The sequence below is a fragment of the Drosophila serrata genome, unplaced genomic scaffold (genome assembly GCF_035046125.1).
Source record: "Drosophila serrata isolate PLE 108 unplaced genomic scaffold, ASM3504612v1 contig_275, whole genome shotgun sequence".
NCBI classification, from domain to species: Eukaryota; Metazoa; Arthropoda; class Insecta; order Diptera; family Drosophilidae; genus Drosophila; species Drosophila serrata.
In genome coordinates, this window is record NW_028257173.1 from 1,048,881 (window position 1) to 1,068,153 (window position 19,273).

Consider the following 19,273-nt stretch of genomic DNA (forward strand, 5'->3'; position numbering starts at 1 on the left):
TTTGCCAAGCAATTGTCGTTTTATATGGGCGCCTCGATATAGTCTATATGTTCATATATCGCCACAGTTAAAAATATAAAGTTGTAAAGCTATATCTCTAATTGCCATGTAAACGTTGAAAGGCGAAGAGGAACTGATATTAATAGTAAGGTGATTGAAAAAAATTTGATGAAAAGTAACAGAAAATTGATTTAGGGGAGTTACGTTACGTTACAATTTATTCAGTTTATATAATCCATAAAAAAGTTGGAGAATTTTATACCCTTGCAGGGTATTATAATTTTAGTCATCAGCTTATTTTATTTATTCTTGATCAGCATCAACAGCCTAGTCGTTCTTGCAATATCCGGATAAAAATAATTTTTTCGAAAAAGATAAGAGGTTACATCATTAAAATGGTCAAACATTTAAAACATTTTTAAAACTGAGTATGCAGATTTATTAACCTAATAAAAACTAGCATAGGTAAGCTTTTCGGATCAACATTGATTTGTTGGTGGAGTTATTACATTTTTAAGCTTTAATCTTCCCAAAAATTATTATATAAAATAATAATTAAATATTTAAATTGCAATCACCCATTATCATTTTAGTCAGAAGCTTGTAAAGCAGTAAAGGAGTCATTACTGACCCTATAAATCATGTATATTATTGATCAGCATTAATAGCCGAGTCGTTCTAGCCATATCCAGTGAAAATTTATTTTTTAGACATTTTTTAGATTTTTTTTAAAGATTTTACATCGTTAAAATTTTCAAAAATTTCAAGTATAATTAAGAATGCTGATTTGTTACCTTCATAAAAACTAGCACAGGACAGCTTTCAGAATTGAAATTAATGAATTGACCTAGTTATGCATTTTTTAAATTTTGATTTTCCGAAAAACTATAAACTATATAAAAATATCAATAATATTTATTATTAAGATGTGTTATTATTATTAAGTTCTCTACCAATTATCAGTAAAACATAAATATATTCATATAGATACACTCTTGTTATCCTTTATTCTCTTTTTTCCATTCTTAAAAATTCCGTTTCCGCAGAAATAGTTTCTCCCTTGCTAATCCCAATTGTAATCCTAAACAAGACGCGCTAAGCTCGTGCCGATTGAGTAATCCTAGTAATTCCTCGTATTACCAAGGATCTATAAAAAATGCATTCATTGATCGCAAATATGATCTTCAGTAGAGTGATCATAAAACGCAAATGTCGCGTCAAATAATTAGAAGTGAATGCAGCTGACACAATGGCGGATAACCATGAGATAGATCCCTGAAAAAAGGTCAAAGGGAACAGAAGCATTTGGCCTCGCGAGGGCGGTACTTAAAACTCACTTATTAACGCTGGAACTACCAAAAACTGGTTCGGGGTTGGGTTTTGGGATCGATCGTTTCTAAACAAAAAACCCCTTAATGTCCTTAAGACAAAACATATTGTAAAACAATCGAAAGGGATCGCGGACAAAGGTGATTTTATGATTGCGCGAAGACAGACGACCTTTGAGTCCCGAGACCGAACGTAACGGTCGCTCGGGGACACCAAACAAGGCTTATAAGGTGGTGGTACTGGTGGGCTAGTGGGCTGGTCCTACCCATCGATCGAGGTCCATAAAGTTCACACAACAATTAGGCAGCCACAGCCCCGATTTTTGTTTACCCGTAGCACTTTTTTCCTCTTTTTCGCAAATCGTCAACAATTCGGGGGAATTTACTGCGTGGGCTGGGCCTGCGCGGTAAGGGTAGGTCCTCTGGGCTCTATAAGGTTCGGTCTTGGCCCTCTATCAGGCACGGGCACGGGCCCAGGCACGGGCAAGTCATGTAACAGGGTAAAAGATAGATTTTTACCTGGAAGTCATTAGGGGCACAAAAAGCCTAATCCCTATATAAGGTATGTAAACATTGCCATATGTTATGATCTCCATTCTAAACGTATTCAAGATCAATCAAGAATTACACCGAATATTAAACATTAAGCATATAAATATTATAATAATAAATAAATAAATAAATCTAAAATAGGGTCTCCGTTAGAAGATACAAAAAACTATACCCTTCTTCGGATATGTGATCATTGATAAATAAACAAAAATAGATATAGTTTTTTAACAAGTTTAACAATGTATTTTTTTAATGCATTTCCAAAGAAAGGATTCTTGATTTTATCGAAACAATTTATTTAGAAACAATGTTTCTAAGATTACATAAGATGTTGTTAAAAAATTACTCACATCTTTATATTTCCTTCTAACAATTGACATTGTTTTTAATTTCCAAATCATGGAAACCCTTCTAAATATAGTTTTTTATCAATGAAAGATTTATTTGAATCTCTAAAACACTCTAATGCATCTCTATCTATATATCATAAATTAGAATCAGTCCCCTCCATTGACATTAACAACCTGTAAAGAACTCGAGATGGTATTTATAATTCTACTTCAATTATGTTAATAAATCCATAAAGAAAGCAAAGCCAAGCGCCATTGGCCCATAAAGCAGACTCCAAAAATATAAAACTTGAGAGGCAATCAGACCATTTGGAGATATGTGTGTCCCCGCCCCGGACTTAACCAGATATACTCGTGATAACTCTTATATCTGTACGGTTTTTTTCGTATATAATATATAATGTGTTCGACGTCGCCAGACGGATGTGAATATGGATGTGGATGTGTCTTTGTCGTACGCGGCATTTGCCGTTTGTCGGTTCGTTTAACGTTTTGGAGAGTTTTATGGCCATTGGCCCCGGGCCCGAGCCAAACCCCACCACTCGCTCCACTCCAGCAAGTGCATTTTGCGTTGTACGAGCCATCGACTCTCCTCCTCCTCGAGCAGCACAATCAAACACCTTTATGGGTGCCGCGACATTAGCGATAAAATATCTTTGTTAATAAAACAAATTAACGTGGAGAAGGACGACAACGGAAAGCGGCAAGTCACCTTTATTTTGGATGGAAAGCCCGAATTTATTTTTGGAATTGGCAGCCAAACCTTTTGCCGGAATTTCCCAAGATTATTGGTTCAATTTTGAAAAAGAAACTTAATTATTGCAGAACTTCATTGTCCACAAGCATATTAAAATAGTTATTTAAATCATCGTATCAATGTTTCACCAAACACATCTTCAATCACATTATGTTATTTTGTTAAGTTTATTTCATTATACGATCGTTGTCCAAAAAATAGACATTATGTAACAATGTTAAGTATAAAGCGTGAATTTCGGGAATTAAAATAAACAATTTAAAAAGAGAGTTTCACTTAAAAAGAAATTAAATACAAAAGGAATTTCATTTCGATTACAATATATCTCGCCCTATAGTGAGTGCCTCGAAAACGAAGTGCACAGCAACATTAGATTTGGAACATGCCACAATAGAATAGGAATACAGAGTTATAGAGAACCACAATATAAAGTTTGTCGATACATCTTTCGACTCAGTTTTTCTCATAAGTATTTAGAATCAGTTGTTTTTCAGTTTCAGAAGTAAAAGCGTATAAAAAATATATATGTGTTTGCTTGGGGAAGCTAAAGTTGGCATAGTCTCTGTTTTTTTTTTAGCATTACTGAGTTCTTAGTTTGGTGAAAAGTCGACAAAATTAAAAGGTTTAACAATAATGTTTGATTGAACTCCTTCCGTTGCTTAAGTCTTATTAAATTAGGTGTAGGTATACCTTTTCCATATACTTTAAATCAAATCAAAACAAATTCAAATGTATAAATTAAACAAGAACTGTAAAAAATCAAAACACATTTTGAAAATATACAAAATTACATGAATTTGGTCCAAATATTCTTTCAGCAATGCTTCTTAAATCTAATACCAACCAATACTTCCCCATTTATATTTAGTTTAATGTTTTTGCGGCTGTTTTAAAAGTCTTCCCTGTCGGCTATCCAAACTCCTCGAAAAAAATATGTTTGAGTTGATATGTAAACCAGGCTACAGATGTACACAGCTAATGTCCTTAGGCTCCTTAGATCGCTACAGATGTGTCTATTTATATATGTACAGAGGGGAATTGCTTGAACGCTTCTACTCTATTCTGAACGAACAAAACTACGCGGAGCCTAGAACCTCATTGAGGATCATCTCGCGGGTCATCAGTTGACCATTGTTCACCCGCGTCCGTGACCGACTCCGACTGAGTTGGGCCCTTCGTTCCGCACCCGCTGGACGCTGTCTTCGAGCCTGACGATTACGCTGGCCAAAGGCCGAGCCCGTTTGCAGGGCCTCGAGGAGACTGTCCATGACACCTTCCTGCGTCTGTGCCGCATCCATGTCCACCACCGCCATCTTACGCTGCTGGCGCTCCTGTTGCTCTCGGACGGATTGCTCACGAGCCTCCTGCAGTCTTCGCTTCTTCTCCAGCTCCTCGCGCACCCGGACATTTTCGTTGTGCGCGTTTTGGAAGGCATCCTTGAAGGTCTTAATATCCGCAAAGAACTCCTCCATAGTGTACTTGCTGGGATCGAAGGCATAGTACTCGCTGAGGTCTTTGTACAGTTTTTCCATTTGCAGCTGCATTTTGCCTAGAATAAAAGCAAATTATTATATGGGTAATCCCATTAAATTAAACTACGTAACAACTCCCTTAGTTACACTTACCCAGCACATCCACTTGTTGCCTGCACTCTTCGGCAAACTTGCCCATAACCTCACTGAACTTATCATCATCGCACTGCGGCACCTTATTATTCTGCAGATCCGTTTCCAGATTCTTCACCGCCGAATTCATTTGCCGCATCGCTTTCTGTATGGCATCCATATTCACACGCGACGCCTTATTCACATGCGACAGATCGTCGTAGAAGGTCAAGGCATCGGGGAATTTCTTCTCTACAAGATCAGCTAGATAATGCAGCAATGTCTGCTTATTATCCGCATCCTTGGTATTGGTTAGCTTGGTGAGATAGCTGATTTCGAAGCCAAATGCGGCTTCGTTCTTGGAGCCTGTGTTCATATAGTTGCCGAGCAGAAGGATGAGCTCCAAGATCTTGGAGAACTTTTTGCTGTTCCGCACCTCTTCGCAGGCAGCTGTGGCTGCTACAATATCGGGTTTGATATCCTGCACCATGTCAGCATAGGTTAACTTGAAGTTCAGATTGTGGAGGCGAGGAGACAGACGCTTGATTTCACCTGAAAAAGGAAGAACGATTAGTATGGTTTCATATTTAAGATAGCTCAACCCCTCTCACCTATCGTGGCCGCAAACTGTTCAATCGGCGGTAAAGGTTCTCCCTTGGTCTTGATCTCCTGCAGGCGCTTTAACTGCTCTGGCGGTGGTAAGTACTGGATAAGGTTCTGCAGGATGTTGGAGGACAGAATGGCGGTGTCACAGCGCAGCAGACATATCTTAATCTGTTCGTATGACAGATGCTTCAGCGATCCACCCAGCAAAATGGCCAGATTCTGGGCAGACTTGCCATCTAGCACGCGCAGGTCAACGTTCTTCTTTGTCAACGTCGTTGGCTTGTCCACTGCATCCTTTTGCTCCTTCTTCACCGGTTTCGAGGAGAATTTGACGGCCAGTTCGGCAAGAAAATCGTCCTGTGCCAACTTATCCTCTTGACACTTGACCCAGAATGCCTTCTCGGACATTTTGGCCGGAACAATAGCCTTCCAGTTCGCCCTCTTCATAGGATTCTTCACTTCCCACTTCTTTTTAGGTTTCAGGCCATGAGGAAGTACCGGAACCATGGGTCCCATCATCATCGGTGGTGGTGGCGGCCCACCGGGACGTATCATACCGGGCATAGGTGGCGGTGGAGGTCCTCCTCTACCCATTCCGGGCATGGGAGGCGGTGGTGGCGGTCCACCGCCCATACCAGGCATGGGAGGAGGTGGTGGAGGCGGCGGTCCGCCTCTACCCATTCCGGGCATTGGCGGCGGTGGTGGTGGCGGTGGTCCTCCTCCTCCTGGCGGTGGCGGTGGCATGGGTATATTTACTTTGGGCAACTTGTTGGGCGACGGTGCCGCCACACCATTCGCCTCCATCAGCTTGACTTTCTCCTCGAGATGGGCAGCCTTCGCCTCGGCCTCCTGCTTGGCGCTTTCCAGCTGCTCGATCTTCTTCTCATACTCCTCCGATCGCTTGGACTCCTTGGCTTTAGCCTTCTCCACAATGTCGTCGAGTAACAGGGAGGTGTCTATGTTGAAATTCCTGTTCTCAAAGTTCGGATCACAATAGCCCTTATGGAAGACTATTTGCGAGATGCACTCCTCAATTAGTTGATAGTAGGCGGGCCGGAAGTAGAAGTCATCCCTGATATACAGCAGATGCTGCAGGATAGAGAGGAAGTAAGGTTCCGAAGTGGTGTCTATCACCATGTTCTTCAGCACCTCAAAGCACTCGGTGGCATCATCCATATTGAAGGTGACATTATCGAAGCGTTGTACGAACTCCTCAAAGTCATCCTCCCGGATCTCGTTGAAAATCTTAAAGTGCTGCTGCAGCGCCTCATTATTGCTCGTTTCCACAATTTTCTTGAACTCGTCCAGGCGATCGTACAGACCCATCCGCATGATCTCACAGCGTAGATGCAGCCGGAAATTCAGGTCCGTGGGCGTGTTTGTGAGAGTATTGATGAAAATTAGACTGTGACAGGCCAGTTCCCGCTTGGGATCCTGCTTATCCGATGCAAACAGAGCATCCACTATAGGTCGGAAGCGTTCGCTGGCCTTGTACGATGTGGCCGCTATTGTGGTAATGGCGCGAAGCACCTTCTCATAGCCATTGCGCTCGTACACGATGCAAAAGGATGCCAGTAGCTTGAGAGCCTCGCACATAGTCTGTGGCTTTCGTGGATCCAGAGATTGCGCCAGCAGCAGGACCACACTGTGCTGATCCGGATTGAGGACCACATTCAGACCCCATGTATTATTCATGATGGCCTTGAGACATCGAATTGCCTCAAATTCAATCCTGTCATAGGTGCGATCCTTCTTGGCCCGCGTAAGCAGCTTCTCGATCTGACCAATGCCCGCCACCCCGAACTCCTTGATCCATGAGATCGGATTGCTGGTGAGGGCCACTCGCAAAGATTCCACGCACTGGTACACCTTGTGCTCGCTATGCTCTCCATTCTGCAGATACTCCACGTAGTCGATGGGCCTCTCAAACCGGGAGTTGGTGTTGCGCTCTAGTGAATTCTTACCTGCAAGAGATTAAAGAATGGAAATTGAATTAGTAAAGGTATTCGATTACGCACTACTTGGAAAGTATCAAAAGTAAGACGGGTGGGATTAAAGATGCGTATTCAGGGCCTTCATAAAGATTGCACTAGGGCAACCGAATTAAATATAACATATAAATAAATAAATCCCAACTAATTTGCTACTTAAATAAAATAATGTCTAACCTTACTGTTTGCAATTAAATTAAAAGATCGAATCAGATATCGATCATAACTAAGCTAAAAATGTTTGTATTCTTTGAAGCGATATTTAGAATTTTTTCTAATAATCAAAGATTAAAAAATTCGTACATATGCCCAAAAAGCTTTTATTTTAATTCGGAAAGCGTTCCTATGCTAGTTTTTATGCGGTTACAAAATCTACATACTCAATTTAAAATTAAAAAAAAATTCAAAGTTTTCCGAATTTTTGAAAATTTAAACTATGTAACCCCTTATCATTTTTTTGAGAAAAAAAATAATACGATTCTGCTTTTGATACTGATCAAGAATATAAATGGTTTATAGGGTCGGAAATGACACCTTCATCGCGTTACAAGCTTCTTCCTTATATTATAATACTCTGCAATGCTATAATAACAAACATTTTCAGTTGTAATATTTTGAAAGTTATATTTTAGAGCGTCAGTATGTTTGAAAATAAAGCAATTAAAGTGCCCTTAAATATACAACCCCATTAAATTTAAGCAAAACAAAGGTTAACGAAAAGTAAATTAGTCATTCAGCTCACGTTTCGTTTAATGTTTAGATTAAATATCTACGTCAAGGTTTTGCTTATAAAAGTTGTATTTAGAACTGGGTTGACCCTCTTTCGACAACACCCTACTATGACTATTTCTATATGGGTAAAATCATATCAACGTTGATGATTCATTCCACAATATCTTTTGCACATTCTTTCTAAGAGGTAAAGTGCGACTTTGAGATAGGGAAATCGGTTAATTAATTAATTATCATTATTATATTATTAGTTTAGTGCCATAAACATTGGTTTTAAAGTATAATTAATTAATTTATATTATTAAATTACAGTTTATACTCAACAATCATAGATTATTTACTATATAACAAAAAAGAGAACAAACTCATTTCTAACAACTTTACCTTCAAAATAACAGATAAGGATAGGTAAAAGGCAATATAAAACAAATAAAAAGGCAGCCTTGGGAGGAACCTTTCTGACAGCACCTATCCCATTATTTGATTACTTGCACACCACTGACATCACTCAAATTGGCCTAAACCCAGCCCACACATTATTCATTTATCCATCAAAGCCCAACTACGCTAACTGTTTTATTAATTAACTCAAAACGGCAACCGAAGCGTGTTAATGAACAGCTCTTTTTTTTCTTTTTTTTTTTTTTGATGCGAGTACGTCCATTGTTTATGTTTTAAATTTAATTTCGCAACAAGTGGTTTTCTGGGGTGGGAGGGAAGTAGGGGCTCCGTTCTGCCACAATAAACACAACGACCCACAAAGGAATAAATTTATCTGTTTTCTTTTTTGTTGTTTCATTTCTTGAGTTTATCATTATCAACCTGTAAGAGTCGGACGATGTTTATTTACCTCAAGTTTATTGACAGCATCAGAATTTATTTTAAGCTTGATATTGTCATAATGTGTTTAACGTTTTTCGCATATTTGCATTTTATGGCCGGTTCCAAAGTGTAAGAAAAATTGCTCAATAGAGCAAAGGCACAAATAAACACTCTCTGTCGCTATCATCTACTACACCGAAGTCGATTTGTGGGAATAATAATATATATATTTGTGAGTAAAATAATAAATAAATAACTCTCTCATCGAAGTTACTATCTTACGACATTCTTGGCAAATAAAATTAGGTATAAATCAATATAGAAATTCAATACTATTTTCACTGCCAAGTATATATAAACTTCCCAAAATCCTTTACAAATTTTTTATTAATACGAATTAATAAATAGATTGTTTTTTGAAATTTTTTCCTGTGCACTTTTGCCTTGTACTAGTCTCGCGCTCTCTCTCTCTCCCTCGCTTCTTATTTTTCTCCACCGATTCGCAATGCACTTGCTTATACAACAAAAATGATACGAACGAGCGTTAAATACTTAAAAACGAACAAAAATATTTTCTCACTGCCACTTGACGTAATTTAAATTGTATAATATGCATGGTAAAAGTAAATTTCAATGTCTTTGCATTCTCGCTTTTTGCTGCTCGACTTTAGTCACGCATTTGTCGTATATTGCTACGTATTATATTTGATAAAAAAGAGGGAGGCAAAGAGAGGGCAAAGATCGCCCAAGGTTATTTCGCAATTACCCGTTACAAAACGATAAGAAGCCCTGCTTCTAGGCATATTTCCAAGTCTGATAATGGACCACAATGGATCAGTGGGAAAAATAACTGGAGCGAGACTTCAAGACTGAAGCCAAAAGCACCGAGTTAACATTGAAATATGCTCGAGATTTAGATAGCGATGGAGGGGGGCATGGTTACCATGGAAGAACGCAATTACAGATGGAAAATACATATAATTAAATATTGTTTTATTTCTGAGATGTTCTTTCGACAAATCAAACTTTAAAAATCTCATAACTTAGCCAAAAAAGCATTAATTCTAATTCGAAAGGCTTTCCTATGTTAGTTTTGATTGGATTGATAAATCTGCCTACTCTAAATAAAATTTAAAATTTGTTGTAATTTTTTGACAATTTTAACGAAGTAACCCCTTAAAAAATGTTAAAATTTTTGAAAAAATTAAATTTTAGCCAGACATGGCTAGATCGGCTCGGCTGTTGATGCTGATCAAGAATATATATGATTTATAGGGTCGGAAATGACTCCTTCATATAAATACAAACTTCTGACTAAAATTAAAATACTCTGCAATGGTATAAAATAGTAAAGATTATGTTACATTTATGATATTTTAAGATATCACAAAATAGTAATAATTGATATTTTATTGATATCAGTGAGATCGTTGACATCATGGCTATCAATACCAATAATTGTCAACAATAATTAAAAGAGACAAACTCGTGAATAACGGTTTTGCGATATAAATACAAATAGAACCGAAGACGGATGGTACAGCAAAAGCAAAAAGGTGTGCAAACAGAAAGCGCAAATTTGCAGACACGCAAACACCGATAAAGGTGAGGCACACACAGAGACACACGTACACGTTTACCTGCTAATCTTATCACGAAATGGAATGCAATATTCCGGGGAAATACAACAAAAGCAAAGAAAGGGCAGAGAGTCATCAAACTTGGTTGCACGACAAATCGATTTTTTTAAAGAGCGCAGAGCGCCTAAAATTTTGTCTTGAGTCTATAAAGTGTGAAATTATAGAATTGCAACATACTTGAAATATAATCAAGCTTAAAATGTAATCAAATTATAAGAGACCTATGTATATTCTCACAAAACTTTAAGCAACTGGATATTCTAAGTTCTTTGCAACCCAAATCTTCCATCTGATAAAAAGATATATGCCTAACTATATCAAGTTCTAAAATGTAAAGGAATACATCCTTAAGGATTTTAAGAAATTAAATAGAAATGTTATACGCTTAGGTGTTTTAGTAGAAAAGTCAAGTCCATATCCCTCACCTTTTAAATGCCACAGAATCATCTTCTGACGCTCCTCCTTCGATTTGGCCAACAAGGGCTCCCGCTTATCCTTGGGTATATTCATATCCTCGATTATTTCCAGAAATTGGGCATCCACCTGCGCCTCGCTCAGCTCCTGGATATGCCGCTCCCAATCTTCCACGCCCTGGACAGCGTCATTGTCCGATGACACCGGTCGTCCGCCATGAGTTAGGGTTCCACTGTTGACGCTTCCTCCTTTTGATTTCGAGGGTCTGCCGAACAGGCTTTCCAGGATCCCACCGCCTGTTGACTTTACTTTTTCCTGACGAGACATTCTGCAAATTAATAAAATTGTATAGCTTTGTAAAAGACAAAAATCTTGAGCGCACCCCAGTTTCTTGAGACGCATTTTGGATAAGAACTAAACGAAAGCTAAACCAAAACAACTTGGCATTTTCCTGACATGCGCAGAATATATGGGAAGATTCAATAGGAAAACTTTTACAGCTGTTCTTTGTTTACATTTAACGGGCGAGAGGTGAAGCGGCTATGATTTCTGATTGCTGATGAGTTTCCAATGAATATGCAATCGATGCATGGACAATGGGAGGGGGTGGTTGTGGATCATTATCAGATCGGTTTATTTACAATTAATTCTGGGATGCCTCAGGGTGTGGATTTTTCAATTAGCTTTTACATAGCCAGAGGGAGGAGAGGTTTTCAATGTGTGAATCTTTTTTAAAAGGGAATCTTTTAGGTATTCAAATTCAGTTGTATTAATTACCACGTGAACATTTAATATTTTATTTTTTTTAGAAAACGAATGCAAATATAATTTACTAAATCATAAAATGAGGATTAAATTCCTATAATAATAATCTCTAATTATACAAAAATATAAAGTGGAACGATGTACCCACTGTGCTAGTAAAAAAAACCATTGGAAGCGTGAAAACTGCTGATTATAATCGTAAATAACAAAAAATCTCACGAATAAACGAAGCAAATTGGACAAATTCATTAATAATACCGCGCACTAAATTTACAAAATGATGCGATAATCACCGCAGACCAAAATAGGAAATAGCACGAAATGCGGAGAGCTAAAATAGAGAATAGAGAGTGAAGAGTGAAGAGCGATTAGAATTTATGGCTTATTGTGTGTGATTCATATTCGGCTAGGCCAAAATGCAAGCCGTTAGCATTTGAATTGGCTTATATGTGTACATATATATTTATGTGTGTATTAAATATTGAAGGATGCGGTGGGAACGCTTCGGCTTTGGCTTTAAACAACACATCTAATGAATCACTAATGGCCAGCAGCAGCTGGAGAGGGGTAAAAAAAAGGCAAACGAGCAACAGGTTTTGCGGATTGTTCTTGCTCGTTACACTGAAAAAATAGCCTTTATACCTTGTTTCGTCACAAGGGAATCTTTTCAACGATATTTTATTAAAAATTAATTTAACAAGAACGGAGACTAACTTCGGAAATCCTTGCAAGGCTATAAATATTTATAGTGTGCCTAATATAGTTTCATTATTTTAATACAACAATATTCGTAAAAATTATAAATGGCAACAGAAAGTCAGGTTAAAGTTACAATTTTTTCTAGCAGTGTTTGGCGAATGGGCGTGCCAACACTCCGAAAATCATTCACAATTGTCAGGCGGCGGAGAAATCAAATTTAATATTTATTGTGACTCCGCAAAAGGCCAATTGTGAATGAGGCTCAAGTGTGTGTTTTTTGTAGAGTGGAGTATGTGTGTGTGGGAAGAAGCAAAAGTAGTTGAGGAGGAGGAGGAGGAAAAGGAGGCAGCAGACTGGAGCGACAAGTTCAAGCAGGGCAACAATTTCTTTTCAGGTCGCTACGCCGAGCAAAGCCAAGCTAAGCAGCACAAGCATTTGCAGAGGAAATGCTTTCAACAAGATTTCTTTTGCCAAAGAATTTACAGCAATTGCCTCTTTCTCTATTTTGTTTACATGCCGTACAAGGCACTGCACCGCATCTTTCTTTCTCTGCCCCTCTCTTTCTAACTCCAAACGCGTGTGTGTGTGTGTGAATAGTTCAGAGGCCGCTGCAACTGCGAAAATGTAAACAAGCCCAAAAAGAAAAGGAATAAGACTTTTAATAACCGCTGGAATTCCAAGAAATGAGCCAGTTTTTGGAGAGACACAAAAAATGCGCTCACCTTCGCTTTGATATCTGTGTCGTCTGTGCTCACTTTTGATTTTTTTCGGTGGTTTACGTCATAAGACCAGAAAAAATAATGGCTTGGCACTCACATACACACAAACATATACACACACGCTCGCGATCAAACGGCTTTGCCTGTCAGTAGTTGTTTTTGTTGTCGTTTTTGGGTTTCTAACTTTTTGTTTGTTTTATTGCGCGACGCTGGCACAAAAAGCTGCGCGCACCGCTTCCAAAGTGTGCTGGCTGTTGCTGCTGCGTGGTTTTTAAATCCAAATACCAGTCAGCAGCCTTTATTCGGAGGAAGCCTAGCCACCGTGAAGTTGTTTTTATCTTACTTTTTTTAGTCGCTTTTTCCTTTTTGCCACCACTTGTTGCTAGGCCGCCGCGGATGACACATGAAATACACTCAGTTCTTCGACTGTTTCGCACTCCAAAAACTTGGCCGGTTCGCTGTAGGTCACTTGTCACCTAAATCGGTCTTCGCGTCCCGTAAATCGCAAAAAATTAAAATTAAAAACAGCAGCGTTTTGCTCAGCGCGTTGATCGGTTATTGTGTGACCGTGGCGAGATAGTCGACAAATACCGGCGGCTTTCATTTGAAAAGTGTAGTGTGGCCAAATGCTTATCCGCTCGAAGAGAGGAAAAACGCCATTTTCCCCTTGCAGAACTACTTTTGCAGGAGGAAAATTTATATTTTCTAGAGGAAAAGCAACGTGAAAATAAATAAACTCTTATGAACCGTGCTTAATTTATGCTCATGATCGGAAATGGTGTTACCGTGTTTTACAAATATCGATTTCAGACCGGGCGATAACTCGATAACTTTTTGTGGATATTTTGATTTTGCTGAAATTTTTATTTTATTCTGGAAATGAGCAAATTTTAACTAGAATGCAGCGAGATAAGGACTCATCCGGCTCTTATGCCCGCAAGGGCAACCGTCCGCCTGGTCTCAGGGGCAAGGAAATCGGAATGTACTACCGCAATCTCACACGGCAGCGTAAAAACGAGCGTGGCGAGGAAGGAAAACCATTGGAACCCAAAATCCAGCTGTCAGTCAGCGTGCCCGGTGGGGTTCTCGAGCGCGTTAAAGAGTGTATGGAGGAATATAACCAAACACCGGCCAAAGAAAACTCAGATGTGGATGCACAGTTCAAGCGGCAGTTCCGCCATCTACTGAGCGTCAAGTTCGAAGAATTCGTGGCGGAGACCAAGGAGAGGAACGCGGACGTTAGATACACGAATCCCAAACTGGACGAGAAGCTGCGGCAGGAGCTGGAACAGCGCCTGCAGGATGACGTGGCCAGGAAGAGGCTTCAAGCTCGCCAAAAACTGCCAACGATGAGATACGCCAATGACATCGTTCAGGCCGTAAAAAATAACCAAGTTTTTCTTATTGTAGGAAGCACTGGCTGTGGCAAAACTACACAAGTACCTCAGATCCTTCTCGATGACGCTATATCTCGGGGCAGTGGATCAGAATGCCGGATAATTTGCACCCAACCGCGCAGGATTTCAGCCATAACCATTGCCGAGCGGGTCAGCTACGAGCGCTGCGAGAGCCTCGGTTCCTCTGTAGGCTATCAGATTCGCCTGGAGAGCAGAAAGCCGCGCGATAGGGCCTCCATTACCTACTGCACCACCGGAGTGCTTCTGCAGCAGCTCCAATCGGATCCACTGATGCACAATCTGAGTGTCCTTATCCTGGACGAGATACACGAACGCAGCGTTGAAACGGATTTGCTCATGGGCTTGCTGAAGGTAATCCTACCGCACCGGCCCGATCTGAAGGTGATCCTTATGAGCGCCACTGTGCGGGAGCATGATTTTTGCGATTACTTTGGCAATTGTCCAATGTTCCGCATTGAGGGCGTGATGTTTCCCGTGCAGATGCTATACCTGGAGGATGTTCTGGCCATGACGAACTACTGCTTTGGCAAGTCTCGAGAACGTCGTCCGAAGCGCAATCGTCCCGACCAAAAGATGCAGCATGAGGCGATGATAGAACCTTATTTAAGACGGATCAGGAACACATACGACAGTCGGGTCCTGGAGAAGCTACGCCTGCCAGAGTCGGAAGGCTGCGAGGAAATGGATTTTATTGCCGATCTGGTGTACTACATTTGTGAAAACGAGCCGGAGGGTGCTATCTTGGTGTTCCTGCCGGGCTACGATAAAATCTCACAGCTGTACAATCTGCTGGAGAGGCCGAAGTCTCCCAAAGGCCAGAGGTGGCGCGACAATCTGGTGGTCTTTCCGCTACATTCCCTCATGCAGTCGGCGGAGCAGCAGGCCGTGTTCCGGCATCCGCCGTCAGGCAAGCGAAAGGTCATCATATCCACAATCATCGCAGAGACTTCAGTGACTATTGACGATGTGGTTTATGTTATCAACTCTGGACGGACAAAGTCTACCAACTACGATATAGAGACCAACATACAGACCCTGGAGGAGGTGTGGGTGACCAAGGCAAATACGCAGCAGCGAAAGGGAAGAGCCGGTCGTGTGAGACCAGGGATCTGTTACAATCTGTTTAGCCGCGCCAGGGAAGATCGAATGGAGGAGATTCCAACGCCGGAGATTCTGCGGTCAAAGCTGGAATCAATCATTTTGAGTTTGAAGCTGCTGCACATCGATGATCCATATCGCTTTCTGCAAACCCTGATTAATGCCCCTAATCCTGAGGCAATTAGGATTGGAGTGACTTTATTGATGCGGTAAGTTCAGAAGTTGTATTTACTTTGAAAACCAATTGAAAAGTTCGATTTTTCTTAGGATTGAGGCTCTGGACAGTTCAGGCACCCTAACCCCACTGGGCATGCACTTGGCCAAGCTGCCCATTGAACCGCAGATGGGTAAAATGATCCTAATGTCGGCTCTCTTCTGTTGCTTGGATCCAGTTACCTCAGCGGCGGCTGCTTTGTCTTTTAAATCACCCTTCTATGCTCCCTTGGGAAAGGAGAGCCAGGTCGATGAGATCAAGCGAAAAATGGCTCGCAATATGCGAAGTGACCACCTCTTGGTGCACAACACCATCCAGGCCTACCGAGAGAGTCGTCAGGTGCATGCGGAACGCGACTTCTGCTACAAGAACTTCCTCAGCTCAATGACGCTGCAGCAGCTGGAACGGATGAAGAATCAGTTCAGTGAGCTGCTCTACAACTACAAGTGAGGGATACTTCCCAGTAAGTTCCATGAAATCATCATTGTCCCATTTCTGCAGGTTTCTCACTTCCTCCGATTGCAAAGACAGCATATCCAACATAAATTCGAGCAAGATCCCTTTGCTGAGAGCCATTATCGGAGCGGGTCTCTACCCCAACATGGCGCATTTGCGGTAGGTTTTATATGGAGTATTGTAGTTCATGTTTAATGGATTATATTTACAGAAAATCTCGTCAGATCCGGAATAGAGTACGGGCGATTCATTCAATGGCCACAGATGATGGCCGCCGTGTCAATTTCCATCCTTCGTCCGTGAACAGCGGTGAGAGTGGCTTCGATTCGGGATACTTCGTATACTACCAACGGCAGAAGTCCACCGATCTATATTTGCTTGACTCCACAATGGTATTTCCCATGGCCCTAATCATCTTTGGCGATGGAGTGGAGGCCGGCGTGACACAAAATACGGCATATCTTTGCGTGGCCAAAACATATTAGTAAGCGGATGGACACATACGTATTAAGCTACATCTAATGTGTAACTCTTGCAGCTTTAAATGCAATCAGGAGACGGCCGACGTTGTTTTGGAACTGCGTAGTCATCTGGAAAAGCTGTTGCTTAAGAAAGCCTTGTATCCGGCTCCCATCGAAGAAAACGGCAATGAAAGGCAGTTGATCAAGTGAGTTATTTCCAGAGAGCTGTGGTTTCCAAACTCTGATTTTCCCCTTCCTTCGCAGAGCCATTGAACTGCTGCTCTCGCTGGATGAAAGACTCGGCGAGGATTGCATTTCGTCCGATGAAATAGATAACATCTAAACTGCCTGGTTTACATAGTTTATTGTATAGCTCTCGGTAAAATCCACTTTGTGGATATTTAGTAATAAATTATAGGCGAAAACTAGTCATGCAATAACGGCTTACATATTTTAATCATCCTCTAGGAGGGCAAACACATTGCGTGACCTAGGCAGATCTTCTTCAATGGCGCCCTCGTCTTCGTCTGCGTTCGTCTCATCGTTGGAGCTGTCCTCATCATCGTCTTCACTGTCGGCAGCTGGAAAATGTTATTTTAATGTAGTCAAAGAATTTCTGACATCGCTTGAAGTACTCACTGTCCGAACACACAGAGGAGGTGTCGCCGTTGGTCTCGCTCTCCGGCTCCTCCAGCTCAACTTGCTGATACTTCTTGACCTCCGCGAGGTCGGGATGCTGAAACCAATGATCTCGTCGCTCCTCATATCCGGGTGGATAGAATTGGAGCACCAACTGCTGCTGCCCGGCCAGGCACATCCTCAGGATGTGATTGGCGGCCCGATATCGATCGGGCCTGGCCGCCTTGGCCGTTAGGAAGCCTCTCTTGTAGGCCCAGGCATCTGAAATGGCCACCGCCGACCACTCGTCATAGTCCTCCGGCAGATGAAGCCTTAAAAGCTGCGGCAGGTTTACATGCTCGCCGAGGAACTTTAGCGAGCGGTACGGAACGGCCAGTTGGGAGATCGGGAAGCTTCCCAGTAGCACTTGCAGGCTCTTGGGCGTCGACGAGGGAAAGACTAGACCGGGACAATCACAGAGGCGGACGAGGGGTGTTAGGAAAATGGTCTGAAAGTGCTTCGTGTGGCCGGGAGTTCGGCTAACGCTAACCACTTTCCGTCCCTTTAAGGCATTAATCAGCGATGACTTGCCAACGTTGGGGAATCCGATACAGCCGATGGTCAGGACTCCGTTGTGATATCTTACATGCTCATGGGGTGTGGTATCAATGCTGCTGCTGATCTTAAGCTCACCCTCCACGGCCGATGTGACCTCGTCCAAGATATCCAGCTGATCGGTTCGCATATCATCGCGTATCTTCTGCTCCCAGGCTGTTAGATCCACTTCGCCCTGGACATAGCGCTGGCACTCCTTGTAGATATTATACACACCCTCCATGCTTCGTCGATGAGCCTGCGGTCCACGCTGGCTTCCCTTGCGGGAACGTGGCAGAAAGGATGCGAACAGCACGACCGGCAACTGGGGATAGCGATTGCGGAAGTACTCCCGCCACGCCACCACCACCTGGGGCTCCACGAGATCCACCTTGTTGAACACCACGATGGCGTGCTTCTTAAGCGTGCCAATGATGTAGTCGTAGAGGGAGGGTGGGAACATCAACGTGGCATAACGCACGTCTACAATGATGAGCAGAATGTCCGAGAACTCGAGGACACGCCACAGTTGGCGCCACGTCTCCAGGTTGAGTTCGAACAGGGAAAGCTCCTTTGAATCGCCTGCGCGTTGTTTCTTCTGCAGCTCATCCACATACTCCTAAAAGGGCGAAGATATACATAATTGATTACTAACTAATTAAGTAGTAAACATTACAATTACTTCTCACGTAATTGGGAAACGGGAAACCCGACCTACCTTAAAGTACCGATTCTCACTGCGATCGAGTTGCTCTTTGGAGTTAGCCGATGTCCATGGCGGCCGCACTGGGAAATCGCAGCCAGCGAAGTAGTGCTCGTCCACCTCACGCTCCTTGGGACTAATCGCGTCCAGTGGCTTGAAGCCCTCCTGCTTCATCTGCTCCAGTTCCTTCTTCCCCTCCTGATAAAACTGTAGATTATAGCGATTTACGTTCTTGTTCCGATTGCCACCACGGGCAAAGGGCTGCTCCATAAGTTTCCTGGTGGTCTCGGGCACATCGCTGTCCTCGTACGACTCCTGGGCACTCCTAAGGTATTTGGGCGGAACTGCCGGCGATGGCCATTGTTAGTCATACCAAACAACTGGTCTCTGTTTTCTTTTTTCCCATTCACCGTTCGTTGCAGGTGGGCAATGTTTTCTTACCTTTCGCTGAGCGTTTTTGCAGCATCTGGTCCTTCTTCTTTTTGCCGCTGAAGGCCACCTTGCGCCGTTGCTGGGGCATTGTTTTTGGGTCAGGTCCTGGTATCACTTCCACTTAATTTTGCTTTATAAAGTGCTCTCGCCGTTTGTTAATTGTTATTGAATGTGGTTGCCGCTTGTCATTTGCGAATTAAACTTTTCCATCGAGTTGGCAGTTCCAAAACGGAAAAGAGGGCTGTCGAGCTTTGCAAAGGTTGCTATTCGGAATCATAACAAGTTAATATATAGTTTTTT

At 41.9% G+C, this 19,273-nt stretch overlaps 3 protein-coding genes across 9 annotated transcripts; 1 reads left to right on the forward strand and 2 right to left on the reverse strand.

The window, feature by feature from the left end:
- Nucleotides 1-3,130: 3,130 nt before the first annotated feature.
- Nucleotides 3,131-13,549, reverse strand: dia (diaphanous related formin 1). 4 transcript variants are annotated; one of them, XM_086834992.1, is made up of 6 exons: nucleotides 12,983-13,549; nucleotides 11,710-12,874; nucleotides 10,808-11,124; nucleotides 5,203-7,161; nucleotides 4,613-5,143; nucleotides 3,131-4,536 (listed from the first exon to the last, which is right to left on the reverse strand). In XM_086834992.1, exons 2-6 carry the CDS (start codon nucleotides 11,808-11,810, stop codon nucleotides 4,064-4,066), a joined length of 3,381 nt encoding a protein of 1,126 aa, XP_086691118.1. In that variant the 5' UTR covers nucleotides 11,811-12,874; nucleotides 12,983-13,549; the 3' UTR covers nucleotides 3,131-4,063. The 4 variants fall into 4 exon arrangements, with proteins under 4 accessions (XP_086691118.1, XP_086691119.1, XP_020809316.1 ...); XM_086834993.1 differs by lacking the exon at nucleotides 11,710-12,874 and having other exon boundaries at nucleotides 13,323-13,464; XM_020953657.2 differs by lacking the exon at nucleotides 11,710-12,874 and having other exon boundaries at nucleotides 12,983-13,289.
- On the forward strand, nucleotides 13,250-17,063 carry Rhau (ATP-dependent RNA helicase Rhau). 3 transcript variants are annotated; one of them, XM_086834995.1, is made up of 7 exons: nucleotides 13,250-13,266; nucleotides 13,790-15,704; nucleotides 15,763-16,155; nucleotides 16,211-16,324; nucleotides 16,377-16,649; nucleotides 16,704-16,832; nucleotides 16,891-17,063. In XM_086834995.1, exons 2-7 carry the CDS (start codon nucleotides 13,879-13,881, stop codon nucleotides 16,967-16,969), a joined length of 2,814 nt encoding a protein of 937 aa, XP_086691121.1. In that variant the 5' UTR covers nucleotides 13,250-13,266; nucleotides 13,790-13,878; the 3' UTR covers nucleotides 16,970-17,063. The 3 variants fall into 3 exon arrangements, 2 of the variants coding, with proteins under 2 accessions (XP_086691121.1, XP_020809318.2); XR_015272175.1 differs by lacking the exon at nucleotides 13,250-13,266 and having other exon boundaries at nucleotides 13,569-15,704; nucleotides 16,390-16,649; XM_020953659.2 differs by lacking the exon at nucleotides 13,250-13,266 and having other exon boundaries at nucleotides 13,569-15,704.
- Ns4 (Nucleostemin 4) lies at nucleotides 16,972-19,203 on the reverse strand. Of its 2 annotated transcripts, XM_086834997.1 has the most exons (5): nucleotides 18,983-19,202; nucleotides 18,557-18,885; nucleotides 17,266-18,457; nucleotides 17,075-17,207; nucleotides 16,972-17,015 (listed from the first exon to the last, which is right to left on the reverse strand). In XM_086834997.1, the coding sequence occupies exons 1-4, from the start codon at nucleotides 19,059-19,061 to the stop codon at nucleotides 17,080-17,082; spliced, it is 1,728 nt and encodes a 575-aa protein (XP_086691123.1). In that variant the 5' UTR covers nucleotides 19,062-19,202; the 3' UTR covers nucleotides 16,972-17,015; nucleotides 17,075-17,079. The 2 variants fall into 2 exon arrangements, with proteins under 2 accessions (XP_086691123.1, XP_020809321.2); XM_020953662.2 differs by having other exon boundaries at nucleotides 16,972-17,207; nucleotides 18,983-19,203.
- Between the last annotated feature and the right edge of the window lie 70 nt (nucleotides 19,204-19,273).